The sequence below is a fragment of the Crotalus tigris genome, unplaced genomic scaffold (assembly GCF_016545835.1).
Source record: "Crotalus tigris isolate CLP2741 ecotype Arizona unplaced genomic scaffold, ASM1654583v1 scf7180000018491.14276545383:2951260, whole genome shotgun sequence".
Classification (NCBI taxonomy): domain Eukaryota; kingdom Metazoa; phylum Chordata; class Lepidosauria; order Squamata; family Viperidae; genus Crotalus; species Crotalus tigris.
Genome location: NW_024097037.1, coordinates 2641652 through 2667171, shown reverse-complemented (window position 1 = coordinate 2667171; position 25520 = coordinate 2641652). Strand labels below are relative to the sequence as shown.

At 36.5% G+C, this 25520-nt stretch overlaps 1 protein-coding gene across 3 annotated transcripts in view; it reads right to left on the bottom strand.

Moving 5' to 3' along the window:
- Positions 1 to 25520, bottom strand: part of CSF2RB (colony stimulating factor 2 receptor subunit beta) — a 44774-nt gene that overhangs the window by 2041 nt on the left and 17213 nt on the right. For all 3 annotated transcript variants that reach the window (XM_039353109.1, XM_039353110.1, XM_039353111.1), the window contains 10 exons: positions 18274 to 18437; positions 15483 to 15643; positions 14284 to 14455; positions 11328 to 11472; positions 11047 to 11216; positions 8190 to 8338; positions 7782 to 7944; positions 6777 to 6867; positions 4030 to 4099; positions 2362 to 2441 (listed from right to left, as the gene is read on the bottom strand). In XM_039353109.1, coding sequence (XP_039209043.1) covers positions 2362 to 2441; positions 4030 to 4099; positions 6777 to 6867; positions 7782 to 7944; positions 8190 to 8338; positions 11047 to 11216; positions 11328 to 11472; positions 14284 to 14455; positions 15483 to 15643; positions 18274 to 18437 — 1365 coding nt within the window. The remainder of the gene's footprint in view (positions 1 to 2361; positions 2442 to 4029; positions 4100 to 6776; positions 6868 to 7781; positions 7945 to 8189; positions 8339 to 11046; positions 11217 to 11327; positions 11473 to 14283; positions 14456 to 15482; positions 15644 to 18273; positions 18438 to 25520) is intronic.

Here is a 25520-nt window from a genome sequence, read left to right as displayed (position 1 = left end):
TTAACAACTGCAGTGATTCATTTAACAAGTGTGGCAAGAAAGATTGTAAAATGAGGCAAAACTCACATAACAAACATCTCACGTAGCAACCGAAAGTTTGGACTCAATTGTGGTCGTAAGTCGAGGACTACCTGTATTTAAAACTACCCCAAAGTCTTCCAGTTTCCTGAAAGCTTATTTTTTCTTTGCAAAATAGGTTTTTGTATTTCTACCTCATTCACAGGATGCTTTAGAGCAGTATTTTTCAAATTTAAAGTGTGCGAAGCCATGCCCTTGCAGACTGATAGAGGTAAATGAAATAATATAAATAGCCATAACATTTCATTTTTAAAAGTACTCTCAAATGGTAGAAGAAACCTTCTTCATCCAGACTCTTTTTCATGGTCCCATGATTTGTAAATAGTACCGGCTCTGCTAGTTTAATGGTTACACAGAGCACGATCAAATCAACATGTGTTTAAAACCATTAAAACAGTCACTATAGGTAGTCATTAACTTAGACTTTAATTGAACCTAGAATTATAGCCATAAATTGTTGTTAACTGGATCATCACGTGATTGGACCCAATTTTATGACATTTTTTTACAACGGTCATTAAGTAAACTCTACAGTCATTAAGCAAATCTTTGTTATCCAGTGGGCATTTTTTTGCCACAAACTGGAAGCAAATGCTGGAGACCAGCAAAAAACATCAAAAATCACACTACCCTGGGATGCTGCAAATGGCCATAAAGTTGAGCAGGTTGCCAAGTAACCAAAAGGTATCTCCTGACTGCAGGTGGGTGAGGCTGTCATAACTTCAAAGTTAAATCATAAGCAGCTTTTGGAGGAGGGTCCATTGTAATTTCAAACAGTCATTTAGTGTCCAGCTGTAAGTTAAGGACTGATATAAGACTATCCAACATTGCTATAGTAATGAATACTTCTCCTCATGGACTAGAAGTTCCTCCCAAAACTTCCTAGGTTTCTGATGATGCCCAGCCTTTCCAAAATCTCAAACTGGTGCAACATTATCATGAATCTTTGGGACCTGTTCATAGAGAAATACAAAGTTCCTGTGGTGGATGGAATCATTGAATTGTAGTATTTCTTCAGAAATCAGTTTCATGAATTTATGGTCAAATTACCCTTTTTTACAACTTCATAATCTTTCTCATTGACTGAATTTAAGATTCAATCTACAGAGTTTTTGCTTTGTTTAAGCTCATCATTGTAACCTCTGGCTCCTCCATAAGCAAACAGCCTAATTCATTTTCCTGGTTATATTTTTTTTTTCAATATTTTTTGCTTCTCTATAAACATTTACAACTTGTTTTTTTCAAGGAGATGGTAGCCTCTCTGGACTGCTAAGTAAAGTGTGTTTCAGTCTTGCAGTATTCTTAGGTAGATTGGCTTCAGGGTGCAACTGCCTGCTTGCAAGTGCAAAGTGCAAACCAACTACCAGCTATACAGGGCCAGAAAATGGTTAATTGCTAACTCTATGAAACTACAAAACAGAGTACTCAAAACTCACTTGGTTAGAAATCTCAGCAGGGAAGAAATTATTGACTTTCTTACTGAAAAGTAACTTGAGATGTGCAAATACAAAAATATAAACCTGTCTACAAATGCTATACTTTTCAATTTTCAATTTCACTTTTTCACAGATCTGAACACTAAAGAAAATTACTGGACTTTTTTAAAATGATAGAATTGGAATCCACAAAGGGGCTGTTCTGACATAATTGAAAAGCATTTGGCCTTTATGCTTCTTTTACATTCCCAATATTTTGGTTCTTGCCTCAGTTTCAGATTTTTATATACAGTAATAATTAGAAGTGTATTTTTTGTGTGTGTCTTCTAAAAGGTAATTGAATTTTGAAGGAAATACTGTGAGTGAGGATCCTCCCACATGCAAAGATTCTAGCATAAATCCTGCCTAAATCCTAGTTGTTAATGGCAATAGCACTTACTGTAGATTTATATACTTATATATAAAGCTTCATAGTGCTTTATAGCCTTTTTTAAGCAGCTTACAGAGTCATCATATTGCCCCCAAAAATCTGGGTTTTCATTTTGCTGACCTTGGAAGGATGGAAGACTGAGTCAACCTTGAGCCAATCAGGATTTAACTGGTGGCAGTGGGCAGAGTTAGCCTGCAATACTGCATTATAACCAATGTGCCACTACGATTCTTTAAATAATTGAATATAGGCTTTCATAAATTAAACTGAGCTCTAATTTCTTCTCTTTGGTGTGTTGAACATTGGCTCGACACCAAACTAGGGATCTCTAAGTTAATAGTTCACTTCCTTTATAGTTTTGTGAAAATGCTTTGAACTGGACTTCCAGTAGCATGTCTCTCAGTTTTATATACTCACCTCTCCAGTTTACTGGAATAGTTGATTTCCTCCTTTGCTAAAGCACTGCTATCTTCTGAATGGTTCGCCAATTGCACTTTCTAAAATGAAACAAGAATAAATTGCAGCCCAATCTAGATGAAAATGCTAAAAGAAAGAAATGTTCAAAAAGACCTATACATACAACACATTTGAAATACTGCATCCAGTTTTGGTCACTACAATACAAAAAAGACTTTGAGAATTTAAAAAGGTTGCAGAGAAGAAGAGCTAAGATAATTAGGGAGCTTGAAACTAAAACATATGATGAACAGTTGGTAACAGATAGAACTTTATCAAAGCAAGTTCCAATGTAGACTTAAGGAGAAATTTCCTGTCAAAACAATCAGTGAAATGGCTTGGGTCCATCACAAGAAATCAGACAGCCATTTGTTTGGAATGGTATAGGGTCTCGTACTTCAGCAGGGGATTGGACTAGAAGACCTCCAAGGTCCCTTCCAACTCTCTCATTCTGTTTTCTGTAAAGGTAACCATCTCAATATGTTTTTCATGTCTAGTAACATCCCACAGCAGTTCTGTGTCTGCAGACTTGGTATTCATATGCAACTGACTTCACACATATACAATTCTTCTCTTCTACACTGCATAGCTTGTTTGAATTCACATAAAGCAAGGTAAATCTGAGAGTTTTGAATAGAAAGTGGCTACAACAGCAGTTTCAAGTTAAGCAGGCTTGGGCATGCTTCTGCCTATTTCCTGAGTTGATTTATCCTTCTTATCCAGATTCCCCTGATCCGTCATTTTACATTTTTTATAAGTGAATGTTGGGGAGGAACACAATATCCAGGAATGTATAACATGCCACTTGATCCCCCAATTCCGAAAAAATCCTTAATCCAAAAACCAAACAGAATAAATAAACTATAACTAAATACTAAATTAAGAGATTATCTTTTGGGGATTTATGGGCCACTGGTTCTCCTCCTCAGCTGTTTGCTACAGTACTAGGAGTTCTGCAGAAGCCAGCAATCAAAAGGTACAGATAGCAAAAAAAGCAAGATGGTGCAACATTAGCTATGCTAGTATAGTGTTTCCTTATTGACTTAAGTAGTTAACAGTGTTGATCTTTAAGGAAGTGATTTTAAAAGATTAAATCTCTGGCCAAATATTGCAATGTTTAAAACATAGGCAAGGCTATTTGTGAAATTATAAGCACAAGATTTGCCAAAATAAGATCTAGCAGTGGTGCCAAGACCCAGCCTGTTTCGTGGTACAGTAGAATAGTTCTCTTTTCTCATCCATGTGCAAACTCCCATTGTGCAGCTTTAGGAGCTCCATGGGACTTTTTTCAATTTGGCTTTGTTTCTTCTTTTACATTACCATATGGGCCATATGCTTATGTCCTTCTAGATTTGGATTCCACAGCTTTGTCGACTGAAGGGCAACAAGTTCTGCCAGTTATCTGGATGTGCCCTAAGAACAGCCTTTCCCAACTTTGGCTCCTAAGTCATCATACCCATCACTGCTAGCCCTTGGCCAGGGTGTGATCTAACATCAAGCCTAGATTCTGTTTGGCTGCTAAAGAATCTGTTTTAGATAACTTATACTTCTTTCATTTTTTTTTCTTTTATTTTGGCTTAAAACTGTATTATATGCTAATAAAACCTGTTTTAAGAAGATCTTTCTTACCGGAAAAAAACTGGGGAGAAGAAACGTCTTCGGAGGACTTGGAATGTTTGCTTCCCATTTCTTTTTCTTGCTGTAGCAAAAACATATATTTAATTCAGAGAACCACCAAAACTATACCTGACTCTGTTCAACCAGCACCAAAACCTCACCTTTACTTTTGCAGCTGCCACACAAAAGCAATATTGAGTGAGCAATCAAGTCCCCACTCCAATTTCACTGATAGCCAGCCTAGATTTTGCTGCCATTCTACTCATCTTAGGTAATTTCCTTTGGTTTAAATCCAGGAGTTACAAGACATCTCTTATCATTCTTTCAAATCACCATATTGACTTGGAGCTGATAAAATCTGAAGGACTTGGGATCTGCTCCAAATCCTGGAACCGAGGTCAGCAGAAAAGAGAGATGAACCAAGAAAGCAGGAGCCGGTTGCAAAATGGAAAAGGGCAATATTTGGCTTAGGCTCTAGAATCCTTAACCCCATCAGACAGTTTCACTTCAACATCTCAAATGAGAAACTGGCTCCAGTTGATTGCACCTGTATTTCATCTGTTTCCATTTTATAGTTACCCATGGCCTTTGAGGACCTCCCTCCCAAAAGTGAGTAAGGACAGGGCAAAGAATTGATTGAATTGGTTTGGAGGTAGAAATGGCAGAGTGAAGATGGCTCCATGAAACACAGAGCAATGAACAAAACTATAGCAAAAAATAAAGAGAGGTCTGGAACCTCTCCAGATAAGGAAAAGAAGGGAGATTGCCCAATGTGCTCCATATACATGCTCCTTGTTGATTCCAGGTGGGGTTTTTTTAAAACACTGGGAGACAATGGGAATAGCCATCTTGCTTGTAACCACCGTTGGGCCTTTTAAAGACTACTAAGCTCACAAACTTTCTTTTCCAATCACTTTCAGAAATTGCTTGTTAACTATTTGTAAGCTATTAGAGACCTTCAGATCAACATGTCTCAAAACACCCTGTGAATTTGCCTTCAGTTCTTAATCATAAACTTAAGATTTTTTTTTAAAAAAAATAAACAACAGCAAGCAACAGTAAATAAGACTTTGACCACAAATACATTTGTAAAGGATGCTAGATGAATCTTTCATGCAGCCTCCCACCCACAGTGAAATTTTGACTGAGTTTCTCAGAAGACTGAGAAGTTTTGACAGAAAAGTTGAATGAACCCAGCATTTGAGCAGAGAAATTATGCAATATAGTGAGTAGTATTTGTTGAGGATGAATGGAATGAAGAAAATGATCCTGGGTGTCATATAATAGTTTATTGCCCAAGATGTTGTATATCTGCTTATACAAATAACTTACCTGGGCCAAATGACATTACACAATCTAAGCAAACAAAATAGTCTTATGTAGCCAGTGCAAAAAAATATGGCAGATCAAAGTAACATTTAAATCCAATCTGGTACAAATTGAACCTGACTGAAATACAGCACACTGAAAAAGGATGTGCTTTATGTTGCTTGGAATTTTCACTGGAAAGTATGCAGGTAGCAATGTACATGTATTTACTCCCAAAGAGTACAGCTACTGGAACAAGATTACAGAGAACTATTCAGTCCTGAGGCTGTATAATGGAAATGAAGTCTGCAAAGACTTCACAGTGGCTTGGGACAATTGCAGATAATGTCAGAGAGGCAAAGAAAGCTCAGTTTAACCCAATTATGTCATGTTCAAAAATAATTCTATAAAACACAGGCCTTACATTGTTGAGCTAGCAGAAATTCTTAGGTTTTCTCTAAACAAAATTTGCTGGGTTCATACATGGGGAAAGTGATGAGATAATGGCAATAGAGTAATTTTATTTAAACCCTTGTACCTAGTTACAAATTATGATATCAAAATTCAGTCCAGATTGTTTATTTTACAAATTTCTGAAACCCCCAATCCAAGCAGCCCTGAGATCTTTGGCTACATGGCAAAGGAACTTTCATATAATGCTTGAAATTGCCTTCAAAATTTGAAACAGCAAACTCCAATCTAGTGCTTTCTAGATGCATTGTGACTACAACTCCTAGCATACTCAGCTAGAATTCTGTAACTTGTCATCTCAGCATAACTGAATGTAACAAATTGGGGAATGTCACCCTAAGATTTAAGTAAAGGGAGATGAGCAGAGTGCCCTTAGCATAGCCACTTGCTATTATGGGAAGGAATCTTCCATTCAATCCTCCCTTGTTCCTAAGATCTCAATCTCACAGCTATTTCCAGGGCAAAAAACACACACACAAAAAACACTAAAACAAAAGATAAGGAACTTGACAAAGAGGTAGAGACCTGCCAAAGGTGGTATATATTCCTTTTAGGATAGACAAAAGATCTCTTCTTCTATGGTTGCCACCTCCAGCTGCAACTGTTAATTAAGCAGCAAGCCAGTTGATATGGTAAATAAGCGGAAAACCCGCACAAAATCAGCAGGGTGCCTAGCCACCAAGCCTCCCTTTTGGTCATCCACCTAATCATAGTTTTCAATGATTCCTAGTGGGTGGGTTCTGTTTCTGTGAGGAATAAAGGACAAGACAGAAAGATAATCACTTGACAACTATAACTCTGCTGCAACCTTGGATTGCTGTACTTCATGTGAGCTCCTGAATCCACTATGCCTCTGCTCCCAGTAACTTATCCTGTGTGTTCTTTGGATGACCTAGTCTGATTTTAAACACAGTACTTTCTTTTAACACTATTTTCCCACCTCTGTTTTGCCAAGGCATTAAAATGTACATCATGCATACCTGAGAAGATATTTTTGGCAAAAGCAGATTCCTCCCATCATCAGAATGATACAGACCACGGTTATTAGCAAGATACCCCAGAGAGGAAAACCTAAAACAGAATAGAGGATAAAAAAAGAAAATCAATTAAATGAACTATTAAAGCAAGTTTTAGGAAGAAAAGAACAACAACAACCAGATCAGACCACAGTATAGTGTGGAATGACATCCAAGTGGGCTGTCTTTGATGATACCTGGGAAACTATATATCATCCAGTATACTGTTTCACTTCTACTCTAGCCATAGTAATAGCATTTAGACTTCTATACTGCTTCACAGTGCTTTGCGGCCTTCTCTAAGCAGTTTATTGAGTTAGCATATTTCCCCCAACAATCTGGATCCTCATTGTACCAAACTTGGAAGGATGGAAGGCTGGGTCAACCTTGAGCTGATGAAATTCGAACTGCTGAACTGCAGGTAGCTGGCAGTCAGCAGAAGTAGCCTGCAGTTCTGCTTTCTAACCACTGTGTCACCACAGCACTTAGTTTGGCAAAGAGAAGATCTCTCAAAAGTTTAGGCAGGAATTTTCACGGCTTTACTTGGAGATGTCAGGGACTGAATCTGTGATCTTTTGCATACAATCACATAATTTGCATAGATTGCATTTATTTTTTTAAACAGTTGCATAATTAGAGCTTATTTCACTGTTTTCATTATTTCTATTCCTTAATTCAGAGCATTTATTTCTAAATTATTTCAGTACAATTGTTGTCTTGAAATAAATAAATAAGATGTGTGTGTGCACATGCACACACCACTCTTCATCCACAAAAAATCCCACCATGATATTAATTAAATAATAATAATCTGTTACATATATAGTTCATCACAATCAAAGTGACTCTGGGTCACAATCCAAGCCAAATGCATGCATTGTATATTATATTTTGCCTTCTGAAGATACCGTAACCTAAATTATTTCCCCATAAAGACCAAAAGAAGATTAGTGTGCACTCTTAACTTACCACTGGTGGTTTGCCAGCCGAAGTCCTCACTCCATTCACTCCAATAACCTTGGTAGTCAGGGTCGCTTACTATTGTTCGCACCTTTGCTATGTAATTTTTGCCTAGTTCCAGGAACTGTGAAGTGAAGGTAAATTTCTGGTTTGTGGTGTTATCAACATGGGCCTGAGAAGAAGGGAAAAAAGATAAGTCATTAAATGAGGGCAAACAGAAACATCATCTGTTTGTTGTATGCAGGGCTTTTTTTTGTCATAGAACGCCCAGAACGGAGTTCCGGCACCGTTTTTGGATGGAACCTTGTAGGATAGGCAAGGCAGGTTGTATGTCGTGTGTGAGTTCCAGCACCTTTTTTTTTTTTTTTTTTTTAGAAAAAAAGCACTGGTTGTATGAAGCAATCTATTCCATCTTACCTCTAAAGGTTTTCCAGTTTCCCAGTATGAGATCTGATACATCTTTTGCAAATCAAAAATTGTATGGATGATTTTAGAGTCCCAGTGGAGGATGTACTGAGGGCCATCAATTACTGACATGGACAGGTTGTAAGGTGGGTCTGGCTTGACTATAAGAAACAAAAATGTATCAAGAGACTCATCAATTTATTATAAAATTCTAACTCTCTCTCAGGCTCTGGATACGTTGCATCATCTCTGATTCTTTCCCTCGTTCAGATTTTTCTGAATTTCACATTAAAGAGGAATATTCCTAGTATTGGTAAATTCTTATTTAAAAAAAACCTGAGCCAGATGATATGCTTGTGCATCTGCCTAGGTCATATTTAAAGAGTTAGTTTTTCATAACATCCCAATATATAATTTTAGTTATTCAGGGAGAAAAACTTGTCAGAAAAAAAACACTGGCAACTTTAATTCAGCATTGTAAATATAGGATAGTACATAAAGATTCAGACTCAGAGGAATTAGAGTTTTACTTTCTTTCATTTAAAAAAAATATATCAACAGCTTTCTGTTTTTTAGCAGAAATATGCAAATACTAGTAAATTCAATAGAAACCCAAGCAAAAGCCTTAGCCAGCTGGAACAACAATCACTGATGAAGCATCCTTTGCTGCCCTCTATCATGTGCAAAAGAAACTAATTCTGAGTTTTAGACAACTTTATTAAGCTAAGTTGAAGTTCATCCATCTTCACATTCCCAGAGAAACTCTGCTTTGAACAATTCCATATGGCAGACTGAGAAAGCAAGTTTCGGTGGCTCAACTTTCTATGGTTAGGTCTCCTATCTATACAAGTGCCATTTGCTGACACTTTTCTTTTAGTAATTATTTCCTTCTTCTTTGTCCTCACTCTTTTCCTTTCCAGATGTTTGTATCCATGACTATCTTATCATCCTTTTGCTGCATTCTCTCTTTTGATACTAATATAGACCTTTTCTTTTGTGCTCCCACTGAACTATTATTGTTTTGATACTAAAACATGAAAGCAAAAACAACAGGATGCCTATATTCCACCATTCATTATATTTTTATTAAAAGGTTTTGTTTCGTACTTTGTACTAATGATGAACATCTTATAGCCAAGGTTTATAAAAGGCTGCTACAGTTGAACGTAGAATGTGAATATGTTAAACTTTGTATAATTCAATGGACAAGAAACATTGGTTATATCACAATGTTGGAGCAATGGAAAAAATATGTAGACTAAAAGACTGAAATTTACATTGAATTATAACCTTAAAGAGAATTTGTATAAAGTGATGCATCAATGGTATTTAACACCAGATAAATTATCAAAGATGTATAAGGGTTTTTCAAATGTTTGCTTGAAATATAATTGCAAGGAAGATACCTTTTATTACATGTGTGTGAAAAGACAAAGAAATATTGGGAACAGATTGGTGTTTTACTTCCGAAGATTTTAAAAATGGACTTACAATGGAAACCTTGAATTTTTTCTTTTAGGACGTTAGATAAAAAATGGGGGAAAATGGAACTCTTTTATTGTATTTGTTGATAGATGCAAAAATTCTGTCTGCCCCAAAATGGAAGGAAGCATCAACTCCCACAATGGAGGAATGGATCAAAATGATGATGGTGGGGAAGTTGACTGCATCAGTTAGGGAAAATAATGTAAATAGTTTTGTTGTTACTTGGAAATGTTTCTGGACTTTCTGCTAGGAAGAGAAAAAAATGAAACTTTGTGTTTTGATGATTAAATGGGTTATTGCTATAGAAATGACTAGTAATTACTATTTGGTATGAGTAAAACTTTGATATTGCAATTCCCTTAGGAGTCTTACAGCACTGAAAAAAGTTGGAAGCTTCTACTTTTTGTTTCTTTTGTTTTCTATTCTTACTTCCCTCCCTGTATTCCTTTTCCCTTTCTCTTCCCTTTTTCTATTGTCTTTAATTCCATTTGTATTTTATATTAAGACATTCCATTGTAGGTCCATAAAAACTTGTAGCAAGGATAACCAATGGTTCAGCTGCAACATAGGCATGTTGGAAAGAAGCTCAAAGTTTCAATGAATGCTTTTGTGCTTTTGGGAAGCTGAACCATCAGTTAGGGAAGAGGAGATTTGCAGTAGTATAGACAGGGATGGGAAAGCAGAAAATGAAGACCTGTCTTGTTGGTTACATATTTATTTGATACATATACAGCAGGAGTGTCAAACTGCCGGCCCCTGGGCCAGATTCATCATGTTGAAACTGCGCCCACCCCAGCTCCAGCAATGGAGAAAAAGTCATGATACATTGTGACACATCACATGATGTGGCAAGTTTGGCAACCCTGATCTACAGTATATCATGCCTTTCCTCCATGGGCTCACTCCAATGTGCGGACCACTTCTTTCTCCAATTTGTCTCCACAATGGGGACATGAGAAAGTGCCAGGTAAGCTTCTGAGGACAACTTTGAACATGGATTGTTCACAATCTTAATCTACTCTCTACATACATGCCATAGTGGTCAATTAGATGATTATTATCTTCATTACATTAAATCCCATCTTTGTTATGGAGTTCAACTCAAATATGTGAGGTTTTTAAGAATAGTCATTTAGGCATTGATAAAATCCAGGGTTATTTAACTTTAGTGAAGTTGTAATATCATGTGTCTTCAGGCCATACCTAAATCCTCCTTAATCTGCTAGACATATGCTAGAGAAGATTATACAGTACAATCCATTTTATCTGCATGTTTGCTTCTTTATGACTCTGTATTGGATATAATCCAAGAAAGAGAATCAAGAATTACAGGAGTCAGCACATGCCTTGTGAAATAAATAGGCATTCTCTAAAGGGGACTTACTGTTCAGATACATCTTGATCTCTTTCACTTCTTCTTTTGGTATCACACGGACAAGATATTGGCTTTGCTTGCTGGAGTTAGTGACATTGATCTCACAGCTTTGCAATACATGATAAGTGGCATTATTGCTTATAAGAGCTTCTTGATAGACTTCAGAGCATTCCATCTCTCTGCATATAAACAAATATGACAGAGAGAACTTATAAAAATATATATTAAATTTAAATTTTTTAAAAAGTAAGTCATTTGGGAAAATATTTGATTTAAAAATAGCTTCTTACTTTGATCCAGGTTTGTCTTTGTAAAAGAGTGTGAACAAGATAGAATTGCTGATTTCTTGTCTCACCTCCCAACTGCATTTGAGTCGATCAATTCCATTAAAATAACATTGAAGATTCTTGGGCACAGCATCATCTGATGGAGAAACTAGAAATACATTCATTGGAATTGTGAAAAATATGACAAAAATAAGAAGGAAGAATTTGATAAAGAGCATTGTAAATTTAAAATTAAAAAAGGTAAAGGTTTCCCCTATCCAGTTCTGTCTGACTCTAGGGTGTGTGTCTCTGGGGCAGTTTTAAAGCCTATAAGCAAGTAGATGTTTCAATGCTAGCAAACATTCAAACTAAGTGTAAGTAAGACATATAAAACATCCTCGTGGATCAATCCTATACAACCTTCTAATTCTACATCCTATTTCTGATAAAGTTAGCCAATTTCTTTTGGAAAGTTCATTATTGTGTTGAAAAATTATCCTGTACCAGTTCTCACTTGATTTAAAGAAAGATAATTTGCTTTCAGGATTTTTTTATTTTTATTTTGTCAAAGAAGAGGAAAAGAGGTGGGGTATCTGGTGTTCTTGCATCTAGTTAGTTACAAAGTGAAAAAAAGGTATTTTTGTGTATATATCAATAGTGCATCTTTCTCTGGCAGTCTGTAGAGTCCTTGGTTTATCATAATCAAAAGCCAAGGGAAGATGAGGAAACTCTTTTACAGTACAGACAGAGAAATTCAGAGAAATGTGTAAAAACAATGGACAATACCAGCAATGGCACATTTGCCAATTTCAACCATAAATCAAGCTCAAGAACACCAGAAAAACTAAATAATCAAGTATTCTGAGAATAAGGAGGCAAAAGCGAAGCCCCATAACATTGACACACAAGAACAAAACTACGCTAGTAACTGTTGCTGCCTAATAATTTGTATCAAGTGGAGAATCTTTTTCTTGAGGTTGTTGCATGTTCAACTGAGACTCACCTGGGTTACTCTGACACTATTCTGATCTAACCTGGCCTCAGGACACTCTCAGCATGGGCCTGTTTCAAGTGGCCAGGAGTCAACATTTGCCCTTTCTGGTTAATAGTTCAACACAGATTTGTCAGCCTAAAATTGGTAGCCAACGAACTTCATTACACCCACCCCATGTCCTTGTTTTTTTAAAAAAATCCATCCTTTCATAAAAAGAAAGGAAAATGTTCTGTATTTCTCAGGGTTGCAAAGGTCCTCTGCCAAGTGATTCTAACGCAATAGCAGTTTGCTTCAGTGCCCCCTTGACAAAGGAGCCAATTCCTCTCCAATGGACACACAAAACATTCATCAGAACTATTTGAGAAGCAAATTTGAATTGGCTAGTCACTATTAGTTAAACATAATCTTTTACTGACAACCCATCAGTAACAATGTCGCCTAAACACAAAAGACCTCATCTCATTGCTGGTGTGGAACTGAAGATTTTTTGGAAGATCTCCCCAGTGGCCTGTTGTGTCTGTAGCTGGCTTTCTGTAGTCATTGTGATTTAAAAATCATTGCTAGACTTGGCCTTAGTAAATTTCCCTAATCAACTTTTAAAGCCATCTGAACATTTATAAAACTAACAGCTGTCACTACTACTTGGGAGATAGAGTCCATAGATGCTTTATGTATCATGCCTTGGAGAAGAATGGAATGAGCAGCTGCATGTAATGAATAAGTACCATTTCAAGAAAAAGCTAGTAGGGAAAGCTTTAAATGATTAGAAGTGCCAGTTACTTAAAAGAGAGAGAAAGAGAAGGGAGAAGAGAAGTATAAAGACAGTAGTTGGTAAGTTGGTAAATTCTTCTTCCTATGCTAAAAGGTCTGAAGTTCTAAAAGGTATCTTGAAATGGCCTTTCAAGATTCACTACCCACTTGGAAAATCTTAGAGTTCATTTTGGATGAGTTCTAAGTGTAATATAATAAATTATTACAAACCCAAATAATAAGGAAATTATTGTCAACCATTGTCTTTATCTCTTTTCCTTGTCTAAAATACATTGACTTGAAGCTTTCTTGAAAACCATAATGTAAAAATTCGATAAAATAGCTACCCATCTAGCTCTGTGAAGCCTTCATATCATATTGGATTTTAAAAATGGGAAGAAGAGTTTGCTATTGAAGCCCCATTGATATCAACTTGAAAAGGATAAGTGGAACAAAAAAGATCGTGGTAGCAACATTTACTCTGTTCAGCCACTTCCTTTGATTGACAAAGTCATCTGAGGTAAGTCATTGCCGGTGTTACAAAAAGTGTGAAACCTCAGTTTTTGCATTAAATGTTTTTTTCACATAAAGTTTTATGTTGCTTAAGTTATTACTTAAGTCTTATTCTCTTGTATGTCAATTTTTCTAGAGAACTTCCTTTCCTGAATCTATGCATTCTGTTGTTGACACAGAAGCAGTTCTGAGATCAGTCACTAAAGATTTGTAAAGATTTTCAAATCACAGTCTCATTGTTCTGGAGTTTTAAAAAAGTTTCAGCCACTTTTGCCCAGGTAATGGTTCTTCCACCAAGATCATCTTCCTTACTATTTACACTGCTGTGCAATAACTGTATTGCCCCTGGCAGAAATTCTTGAACCCATCTGAAAAGGCTGGGTGTTTCATTCATGAAGCATGAAAGAAATTAAGCATGCATTTTTTGAGCTAGATAAATGAAATATTTTAAAACCCAGACTAAATTCTAAATTATTGTTTGTTTTTAAAGTGAGAAAACAAGAATTTGGACAATGGAAGAGTTAAAACAACTTTTTTTCCTATTGATATGATAGATGGGAGCTTAATAAATAACAAAACATTGAAGTGGTTGGCCTAAATTTTATCCAGCTGATGAGGATCCTTTCCAGAAATTTAAAGTATCTGCAAACATCTGCAAACATCAAATTTTCATTTTTTTTCTCAGTCAATAGTCACACAAAGTTCTCCTGTTTTTCAACTTACTTTCTGGTGTTTGCCAAGTTACCACTGGACTCCAGTCACTGTAACGGCCAGCAAATCCACTTCCTGGACTTGGCTTACTTCTAACCCTGGCAACATATCTGCTGTCAGGCACAACGTTACTGTGTCGGAGACAATAATGAGACTTATTTGAGACCAATACAGAGGAAGATTCCTAGAATGTGTAAGGAGAGAGATTGGTATAAAAATATGGAAAAAACGAACAATCTATCTGTTCTAGGAAAATAAACATTCTAAACTTGTTTCTTATTTAATGCAATGATTTCCTATGTTTAAATATTGGGTATTAAATATTTCAGAATATCTAATTTATCTGATGGAAAATTATGGAAAATTGTAATAATATTGGGTGGAAAGATTTGTTTCTCTTAATTATTTTTATGGGTATGCTGCCCAGAGTCCTGTTTGTAGGATGGTTATAAACATTTAATAATTAAATGAACAAAATTAATTTTCTCCTCTCATTATTTTTGGGAATGTGGACAAATGGGGGGTGGTATTTTTAAAAATAAAATGCTGGTATTTAAGTTTACTGGAGTTTTTCTGTACTTATTTTATTGTTGGCTTCTTTGAAAAATATATTGTGCACTGTAGTTCATCCTGATGTTATTGAATGCTAATAAACCAGTGCTGGGGGTCCAGGGTCTACAAAACTTGGTTGGGAAACCAAATACTACCTACAAACACTAGGTTGCAGCATGTCCATATTCAAAATAAACTTTCATAAATACAGCCAGCTTCAGTTTTTGATTAATCCACTCATGGAGTGAAAGTTCATTTGAGATTGTTTTAGGGTTCATCCCTGCTCACAGCCTCATCAGCTAGATAATTTATTTGGCAAACTTTTAAAACTTTCAAAGAAGTTAGGGATTCTGGACTATCATATTAGGAAGGAAGGAAGGAAGGAAGGAAGGAAGGAAGGAAGGAAGGAAGGAAGGAAGGAAGGAAGGAAGGAAGGAAGGAAGGAAGGAAGGAAGGAAAGCTGAAGATGTCATAAGATTAGAGTTTGTTTGTTTTTGAGCTACAGATGAATACAACTACAGTATTCTCTAGACTCCATTCAAAACTTACAATTGCTTTTGTTGTGGAAGAAATCTACTGCTTACTACTAGTTTCCTAATAAACTGTAAATATAAACAGAACTACTGTGACTATGTAATTATTATGATTGCCATAGATACCTCCCAAAGTTCCAAAGTTCTTTTATAGCTTATTTCAAAATCCAGGGGAACACCTTCCAACAACTGATTTCTGTTTGTTCCTCCACCTGCTTTCCACTCCAGTAGGAAATTACATTCTTCTGTGGCAGTAACATTTAATTTCTCAGGTGGCAGAAGCTGAACTAAAGGAAAAAATGAGGGAAAGGCATAGGTTAATTCTTGCCCATATGGAAATCACTCATTTACTAATACTGCCCAGAAATATTGAAGGCCAATATTTTTGCCCTTCAATGGTTGTAGAGAAAAATTAATGTTAGTAGGAAAAACTTCTTATCTGTAAATATAGGATGCTGTCATCAAATCTGAGTTTTCTGTACATTTATTGTACAACAGTACATTGAGAATTTTCTCTAACCTGATACCCTCCAGGTGTGTTCGATTTCAGTTCTGATTGCAATATGGCCAATAGTCATGCTTGGTGAGAATTATAGGAGCTTCAATTAAATATGTCTGGAAGGCATTACATAGGGAATATGCCCTACATATTTAATGTAATAAAAATATCTCTATCATGGCCAGGAAAATGAGAAAAGAAGCTACATGGAACAGTCAAAATCTTTGATTGTCAGATCATTGGTAACGTTTCTGCATATTGCATATAACAGTCTGGAGAAAGAAAAAAGGTGCTCTGAGTCTAATGATGCAAGCTTGGAATGCCATCTAATTATGGTGGGATTCAGCTGGTTCGCACCACTTCGGCAGAACCGGTGGCTAATTTTTTTGTTGCCCAGGCCCAGAATGGACTTCTGGAAGAGGCATCCACACAGAGAACTGGTTGTTCACATATTTGAATCCCACCACTTCATCTAATCCCATGGATTGAGTGATGAAAAAAAATGGCATCAGTCTCCAATTTGATCATAAGAAAGCATCTAGTTAATTGAAGAGGATAATAAACTTCTCAAAAATACTGTCAGGCCCTAGTAACCAAATCCCTGTGTGAAAGGTTGAAGTTGACTGCTTTATTGTGATTTATCTGTAGTACAAAAACCTCCCCAGACTGCTCACCTTCCCTTGGAACAAACAGATAAGGTTTCATGGACCTTGGGGAGAGGAGGAGGAGAAAGGGGTCAATCCTATTTCTCTTGTGGCTCACAATGACTCAAAACTAACTTCTTGCTTGATCCCTCCCCATAATAGACCTCTCCCTCTTCCAAATTAGCTGTGAGCAGCATGAGGGGAGAAACCTCACAAAGTAAGACCTACAGTAGGAGTGGGCTCATTTGATTGTCCTAGTTCCACCTGCATTTCCTCCAAACAGAAGCAAGCAAGTTGATACAACTGTCCCAGATTCCATGGAACTCCTTGTCTAACCAACTCAGTCCAGACGTTGTGTGGACCCTGCCTGAATTGGTCTATCAAGGCTGCTTTGTTCCAATCTGCATCTGCTGCCAAGAACTTGAAATCAGCTATGTAAAGCCTCACCCTTCTGTTGCCTTGTCTGAGCTGCCAAAACTTGCATCTGGCTCTCACGACTCTTTATCAGGTCTCCAAAATGACCTCTGAATCTGTCCATAAAGTTCTGGTAATGTCCATGAGTTGGTTGTTTCATTCTACGATGGGCAGGGCTCACTTAGCTGACAATTCCTTTAACTAGCTTAGCACAAAAGACCCTCTTGTGTGCTCTGTAGGGAATTCTGCAGGTTGGATTCCCATAAGCAACTTGCAGTGAGTAATGAAGGTTCTCATCTTGTCTGCTTCTCCCCCAAATGTCTCTGAGAAACCTCCATGGTAATGAGTAGCTGGTGCTGCCAGCAACGGGGCATTCTGGAATTGCTCCTGAACCACTATCAGGCCCAAGCAACCAGATCCACACATGAAAAGTTCAAGGTGACTTTCATTGTGTTCTACCTATAGTAGAAGGATCTTTCCAGACTGCTCATCTTCCCTTAGAAACAAACAGTTAAGGTTCCATGGAATTTAGGGGGTGGGGCAGTCCTAGGTAGCTGTCGAGTGACTCAAGGCTAACTCCCACTGGATCCCTCCTCCTTGCCTAGCTGGGAATTTCCCAACAGTATGTTGCACAACACCAAGGTAGATCTGAGAGAAACAAGTGGAGAAGCTTTGGTCTACAATTCATCTTCTGGATAGAGCACCACTTTGCTTAGCAGTCAGTCAGTTTTCAGGTCTATACAGGTAGTCCTTGATTTACAACAGTTCTTTTAGTGACCATTCAAAGGTACAACGGCATTTTCCCCACTTACAACCATTGCAACATCCCCACATGATCAAAATTAAAATGCTTGGCAACTGACTCATATTTATGATGGTTGCAGTGTCCCAGGGTCACGTGATCCCCTTTTGCGACCTTCTGACAAGCAAAGTCAATGGGGAAACTCAATTCACTTAACCACCATGTTACTAACTTAACAACTGCAGTGATTCACTTAACAAATGTGGCAAGAAAGATTGTAAAATGGGACAAAACCCACTTAATAAATGTCTCACTTAGCAACAGAAAGTTGGGGCTCAATTGTGTGTACCTAATTCTTGGAATATAAGATTTGGGTTCTACTTGTGAATTTTTCACCATGCTGCCTAACAACTAAGCTGGCAAGAAAAAGTCCCTTGATGTTTTAATTGGTGATCATTCTGAAGCTGCTGTATTTCAAAGTTGTCACTTCTTTTCAGCAGTTGTTCAGGATAGTCACCTGTTTCAAATTGCTTGAGGTAGAACATTGGTCTGATGTTCTGTACTTGATTAGAGGAAGATGGATGTGGAATATTTTCACATGGATATGCAGATACATACTGTTCTTGAAGAGGTCAACATTCAGTTGTGTTTCCAACTTCCGATCAGGTTTGAAAATGAACGAATTAATCAGTAGAGAATTGAATCTGGTTTCATTCCTCCTACAGTGCCAATGTATCTCAGAGTCTAGTTTTTTGCTATTGCAGATCATCTTTGTGAGGTTTCTGTAAATAGCAGAACTTTGTTTTATTGAAAAAAGCAATGGTTTCTTACATTAACAATATGAATAATTCCAAAATTAAGTTAATACTTTTGTTATACTAACAAAGTTAATAAAGAAATATGCATGCTTTCAAATTCTCCAAAATTCTTCCCATCAAGCCAAACAATATAAAATGGTTGGGATTCAGACAATGAAATAAGCAACATAATAATAAAGTAAACAATTACAAAAGAGAACAATTACTGATGTGAAACAATCAATCCCTTCCAGTTTAGTTTTTACCAACTTCTAGAAAAACTGTTATAGATATTCCTGGTTTTCATATGTGAAATGTTACATGGTCACAAAACTACCCACTCCTCTTTGTCACCCTGCTTTTAATGCTTTCACTGGCAGATTGAAAAACAGTTCCTCTTTCAGAGTAACAGAGGCAGAAGACAACAGCTGAAACACCACTTCTTCATTCTTTGAAAGAGAACAAAAGGGCAGATGGTGTCCACTTCTCCATTGCTAACAAACTATATTTTCTCATCTTCACAATAGGGAACTTCAACTTGTATTTCCTCAAACTATAATTAATATGTGGTGAAGGAAGCATGATTACATACACTATCATGAGCATATGTACATATTCATTGGGAAACCCACACATCTATAACTGAACCTGAATAGAATTCTCAAACTACAGTTGACAATGATTTCCAATCATGTAGAGAGAGCTAGAAGAACAAGATTTCTAATCATACAGAAAGAACAAAACACAACACTTCATTTTAGGTCAATGCTTTGATTGGACCACAGTCTATCTATTCAACAAAATGTTTAATACAACTGCCGGTTTTACCATCACTACCCAACATTTTTTTACTATTGTACAGCATTTGGGCATTATCTCTTCCTTGTGCGACTGGTGTCACAGCCTTTTATTTATCTTCACCTGGTAGAGTTAGTCCATTGTGTCTTCAAATGAGGGAGGAGGGATCAAGCCAGTCATTGAGAATAGCAAAACCTCCCCTCTGAATCTCTCTCTTTCGTGGAAATATTGGAAAGGTTGTTGAAGATTTAAGATTCTTAAAATGGATTTACAATGGAAACTATGAGCTTTTCTTTTGGGATTATTAAATAAAGACATGGAAAAATGGAAATTTGTCATTATATATATTGAAAGCAGCAAAAAACCTATATGCTCAAAAATGGAAAGAGACATCAATTCCCACAACAAAAGAATGGGTTGAAAAAATGGTGGAACTGGTAGAGATGGCAAAGTTAATTGCATTCATTAAGGATAAGAAGGTAAATAATTTTGTTTCCACTTGGAAACTGCTTCTGGACTTTCTGCTTGAAAGAGCAAAAAAATAAAACTTTGATTTTGGGTTTTGACGACTAAATAGGTCATGGATATAGAAATGGTTAGTGTTTACTATTTTAGATAAGTAAAATGTGATGTTATAACTGTATATATAACTGTAAATAATTGCACCCAAAAAATTGGAAGGCACTGTTTTTTTCCCCTTTTCTTTTTGTTTCCTCAGTTTATTCACTCTTCCTCTTTCCTCCCCTCCTTTCTACTCCCCATTTTCCCCAACAAAAAAATAATAAAGGTATTTTTTTTAAAAAAGAAAAACAATTAAAACATTTGGGACTTATTAGCTTAGGAAAAAAATGATTAGGCTGGAGAATTATTGGGCTCTATTAAATGATGTATGATTTAGACAAAGTGAATAGAGATAACCAGGGTTACCCAGTGAAGAGGTTTAGAATAAATAAGAAAAACACTTCTTTATGCAGCACATAAATAAAATTATGGAATTCATTACCACAAAGTGAGATGATAGCCAATAATGGCTTTGAAATGGTATCAGATAAATTTATGACAGAAAGCTCTATTAAGGGCTCTTAGTCTTGGGGGACAGCTATGTCTCCCTCTCCTTCTTGAAAACAACCCAGAGACATCTGACTAACTATTGAGAGAAAGAAAAGGCTGGATTCATGAACCTTGGCCTAATTCAGCAAGCCTTGATCTCATGTTCTTACATACCTCTTTTTGGTAGCTACTGGAGAGATAGAATAGTACTTCATACCATCAGCTTCTCCAAAATCAATAGCACTCCTTAGTTCAGGGGTAGACAATCTTGGCTCTTTTATGATGTGTGGACTTCAACTCCCAGAATTCCTGAGCCAGGTGGGCTGGCTCAGGAATTCTGGGAGTTGAAGTCCACGCGTCATAAAAGAGCCAAGGTTGCCTACCCCTGCCTTAGTTCAAAGATGTCTCCCAATATAAATTACCCATTAAGGGCAGAGCAATGAGAAAGAAGCACTGTGTCTGAAATCAGCCTTAGATCTTTCTTCATGTTTATCTCACTGCAGCACAAACATTTCCCAACAATCTCTCTTTTTCTGTGGTGTCCTCATGATGTTCTCTTCAATTGAAGTCATCGTGAACTGTACCAGTTTTGCAGTACAGGTAGTCCTTGACTTACGACCACAACAGAGCCCAAAATTTCTGTTGTTAAGCGAGATATTTATTAAGTGAGTTTTGCCTCATTTTACGACCTTTCTTGCCACAGCTGTTAAGTGAATCATAGCCATTGTTAAGTTAGTAACAAGGTTGTTAAGAGAATGGGGCTTTCCCATTGATTTTGCTCTCAGAAGATTGCAAAAGGTGATCACATGACCCTGAATAACACTGCAACCGTCATAAATATGAGTCTATTGCCAAGCCTCTGAATTTTGATCATGTGACCATAAGGATGCTTCGATGGTTGTAAGTGTGAAAAATGGTCATAAATCACTTTTTTCAGTGCCATTGTAACTTTGAATGCTCACTAAAATAACTGCTGTAAGTCAAGGACTACCTGTACTGTTTGTCCTCTTATCCCAACATTGAATTTGCTATGGATTCACTATAACACACTTCCCTCACCATTGCAATAGCCATAGCAATAGCACTTAGACTTATATATTACTCCATAGTGCTTTACAACACTCTGTGAGTGGTTTACAATATCAGCATACTGCCCCCAGCAATCTGGGTCCTCGTTTTACCGACCTCAGAAAGATGGAAGGCTGAGTCAACCTTGAGCCCTGTCAAGATCGAACTCCAGACTCTGGGCAAAGTTAGCCTGAAACACTGCCCTCTAATCACTGCACCACTAGGGCTCCTCCTTCACCATGCTGTCGATAGCATAGCCAGCTAAACCCAGGGAACAGGATCAGCTATTATTAGCCATTTTCTACTGGTATAAGCATGCTCTTTCCCCTCCAATCCATACACAGAATCCTCCAAGGCCATTGTCTTTGGGCAGCAGGAAAATCTAGTTGTTTTCCACAGGCTTTCCTTCTGTATCTATCAGACTTATAAACCCACGCTCAGTCTGGAATCCTGGGCCAGCCTGAAGAACAGCTTACTAGCAATGAGGTGGACAAATCTGCATGTGAAGAGAGAGCAAGAGAGCTCTGCTTCTTCATGATGAAATTTTCACTATGCCTATTAGTTATTGTTTGGCTGAAAATGAATTTAACAGAGCTAGTCCAGAAATAGTATTGCATCAGCTTTCATTTGGACTCCCTTTGAATGCACCATCCAAAACATTTGCTCAAAACCAGAACATATTTTAACAGATGGCTAAACTCATTAGTTTAACCTTCTCTGAAAATTCACCTACTTCACCTCCACATCCCAGATAAAGGTAGTAGTGGGATTCAGATATGTGAACAACCAGTTCTCTGTGTGGATGCTGCTTCAAGAAGTCCATTTTGGGCCTGGGCAACAAAAAATTAGTTATCAGTTCTACCGAACTGGTGCAAACTGGCTGAATCCCACCACTGGGTAAAGGCAACTGAGTGGTAGATATTTTCTGAGCAACTGATGACATTTAGAGGGAGAAAAACTAAATGGAGCAAATCTAACAATCTTTCTTTGAAATTTTTTGTATGACTAAAAAAATAGCACAGACCATTTGCCGACATTACAGCTGTGGCAGGCCAGAGGTCACCAGCGAGGGCAGAAAAATATATATTGCTCTACTGTTCTACTTGCCTGAGCATTGGTAGGTAGCACTTTAATTTAGCCATAAGGGAAAGCCCTTAAACAAGAATAAATAAATAAATCCACAATATTTGTGCTGATGACACACCTGCATATTCTGTGCCAAAATTCCTTCATCTTCTTCTTCCATATTTCTCATTCAGTATCATGAAAAATGAACTATATTGAGGTTTCTTATTTGAAGAGAAGAAAATTTCAGCAGTTTCCAGAGATAAAATGTGTGAAAAGCATGTCCTAGTGAGTGCATAAAATGCTCCCATTTTTCCTTTTTTAATTCTATTGCTTGTAGTTTGATGTCTTCTAGTCTTCGTATGCATCAGATAAAGTGTTAAACCCTACAGGAAGACTACTAAGAAAACCCTTCCTAGAGGAGTTCTTTCCTCTTTCTTGAAGGAAAATAACTTTCAGAAAGCCAAGCTGACACAGTGGTAATTTTTTAAGTATTCACCCATAAATTTATTCCCTCTTGATAATATCTGAAAGGGCACATTTCTTTTAAAAATACATAATTTATGTTTAAATGGTACTTCTCTTAACATTTATCTAGTACAGAATGTTTAATTCTTTATTGTTAATTATTTACTTGAATGAATTATTTCCTTGAAATAAGAATGACATTAGAACATTAAGAACCTGTGAAGTATCAGTGATATACAGTTCTGCCCTTTTGTGAGTTGCAACTATTCAATGAGCTCCTGTGTCTTAGCATTACACCCCTCTAGAAGTCCTCTTTTGCCCTGCCTTTTCTTTTTTTTTTTTTTTTTTTTTTTTTTATTGAAAATTTTTACATTTTACAAAAACAAATCCCCTTCCCATACCCCCCCCTACCTCACCCCCCCCCCTTCCCAACCTCCCAAACCCTCCCCTGGACTTCCCAGAGCTGAGTACAGGCTTAATTAAAAAAAAAAAAAAACTTAAAACACTTTTAAAACCTAAACAAATTTAAATACAATCATCATTCTATATAAGCTCCCTCCAAAAACACAAATTTAAACATTACTTTCTTTGAATATCTATATCTATAATATAAAATCTAATTTCTCCCTCTTTCTTTATCCTAAAACGAAAAAATAAACATACAAATCTTTGTTATACCATTAAAGCTAAATACTCTTAAAGAACTTAAAGTAAGTACATATTTCCTTCAATCTTCATAATCTTCTCTCCTATCCAAAAAGAAAAAAAAAAAAAAAAAAAACTTAAAAAACCTATAAGTCCTAAACAAATCTAAGCACATTTAATTAAACAAATTATTTTGTCTTAAAAATATTAATAATAATATTTAAAAACTAAAAACACTTTTAAATCCTAAACAAATCTAAATACAATCATCACTCTATATAAACTCCCTCCAAAACCACAAATTTTTAAAATTTAAAACATTAGAATCCACTCACTAAAATAAGCAAATTATAATCCCTTCAAAACACAAATTTAAACAATATTATCATTAAAGGTTCAAAACTTAAAACAACAAAGTTAATAAACACATTAAACATTTCAATCTTCACCAATAACTAATTCCATCCGTAAAAAACTACATCCTTATCAATCTCAATTATATTAGTATTATTAATTATTCACATTCCAGTTTTTTCCATTCTCCATTCTTCCATTCTTCCATTTCCCTTCTCCATTCTTGTATCAAACTCGTAAGAAATGCTGCAAGTTCTGCCTTAGGAGACTGCTCCAAAATTCCTGAATCTCCCATCGACTCCGAAGCCAATAAGGGTTCCTTAAATTCCTCCTTGTATTGATCTTTACAATTGTAAGTTGTACAAGTTATCCTCTGCCCGTTCCTCTCTTGTTGATGCCCCTCAGACTGAGATTTCCCAGTTTCCATTTCAGGCAACAATTCCACCCTTAAAGATTGCTCCAAAGACTTTGTAGGTCTAACATCTCCCAGAGATTCAGAAACCACTAAATATGAAACTTCCTTAACCTTCTTCTGTTGCTGCTTTTCTTTGGGATTATATACTGCACAAGTTGTCTTCTGCTCCTCAACCTGGACTTGTTGAGGCCTCTCACACAAAGATTCTCCAGTTTTCATAAATATAGGCTCTTCAAACTGTGATTCTACATTCTTTTCTTCCAAAGCTTTAAACTTAATTGATGGCGATGCACATACCCCCAGGACCGAAGTATAAAAATCTTTTGCTTGAGAAACAGTATTAAGTCTATAACATGTCCCCAGGTAATTCACCACCATTCCAATCGGAACATCCCATCTGAATGAAATTTTTCTCTTTTTAAGTTCATTTGCTAAAAAAGCAAACTCCTTTCTTCTTCTTAAAATTTTAGATGGGATCTCTTTAAAAATTATAACATCTTGTGAAGCAATTTGAAATCTCTTCTTATAATAGGCTTGCACAATTTCATTGCGTAAAGATCTTTTACCAAAGTAAATTACCACATCTCTTGGCAGATTCTTCTGTGCTGCCACCACAGAGTTAACCCTAAATAATTTTTCAATTTCATTAAGTATTCCCTCTTTTTCTTTATTCAAAATCAATGCAAAGTCCTTTGCAACCATCTCCTTCAGATCTCCTTGCAAAGACTCTCCCAGGCCTCTAATTCTTAAGGCATATTCCATTTGTCCATATTGAAGCATAAGAATCTCATTTTCCATTTCTTTTTCCATACTTTCAATTTTCCCCTCCATTATGTCCACTTTTTCAGCTACCTCTTCCACATGGGAGTTCACCTTTTCAAGAACAGAAGCAACACCTTCTAAAGCCAAAACAAAATCTTGTCTCAAGATCTTATTGTTTTCCTCTAAAATCTTTTTCATTTCTGCCCTAATTTGAATTATAACATCTCCCATCATGTCTTGCAAGTCCTTCATAGTTATTAGCTGACCCCCAGAAGAGGGTGAAACTGTTGATTTAGAAACTGTAGAAATCCCTGGACGCTTTGGAGCCATCTTAAAGAAAAACCTTTAGTCCTTCTTAAGAAATTATAAAAATTCCTTCAAAAATCATAACTCCCTCCAAAGAAGGTCATTATAATAAAAAGAAAAAAGGGAAAAAAAGGAAG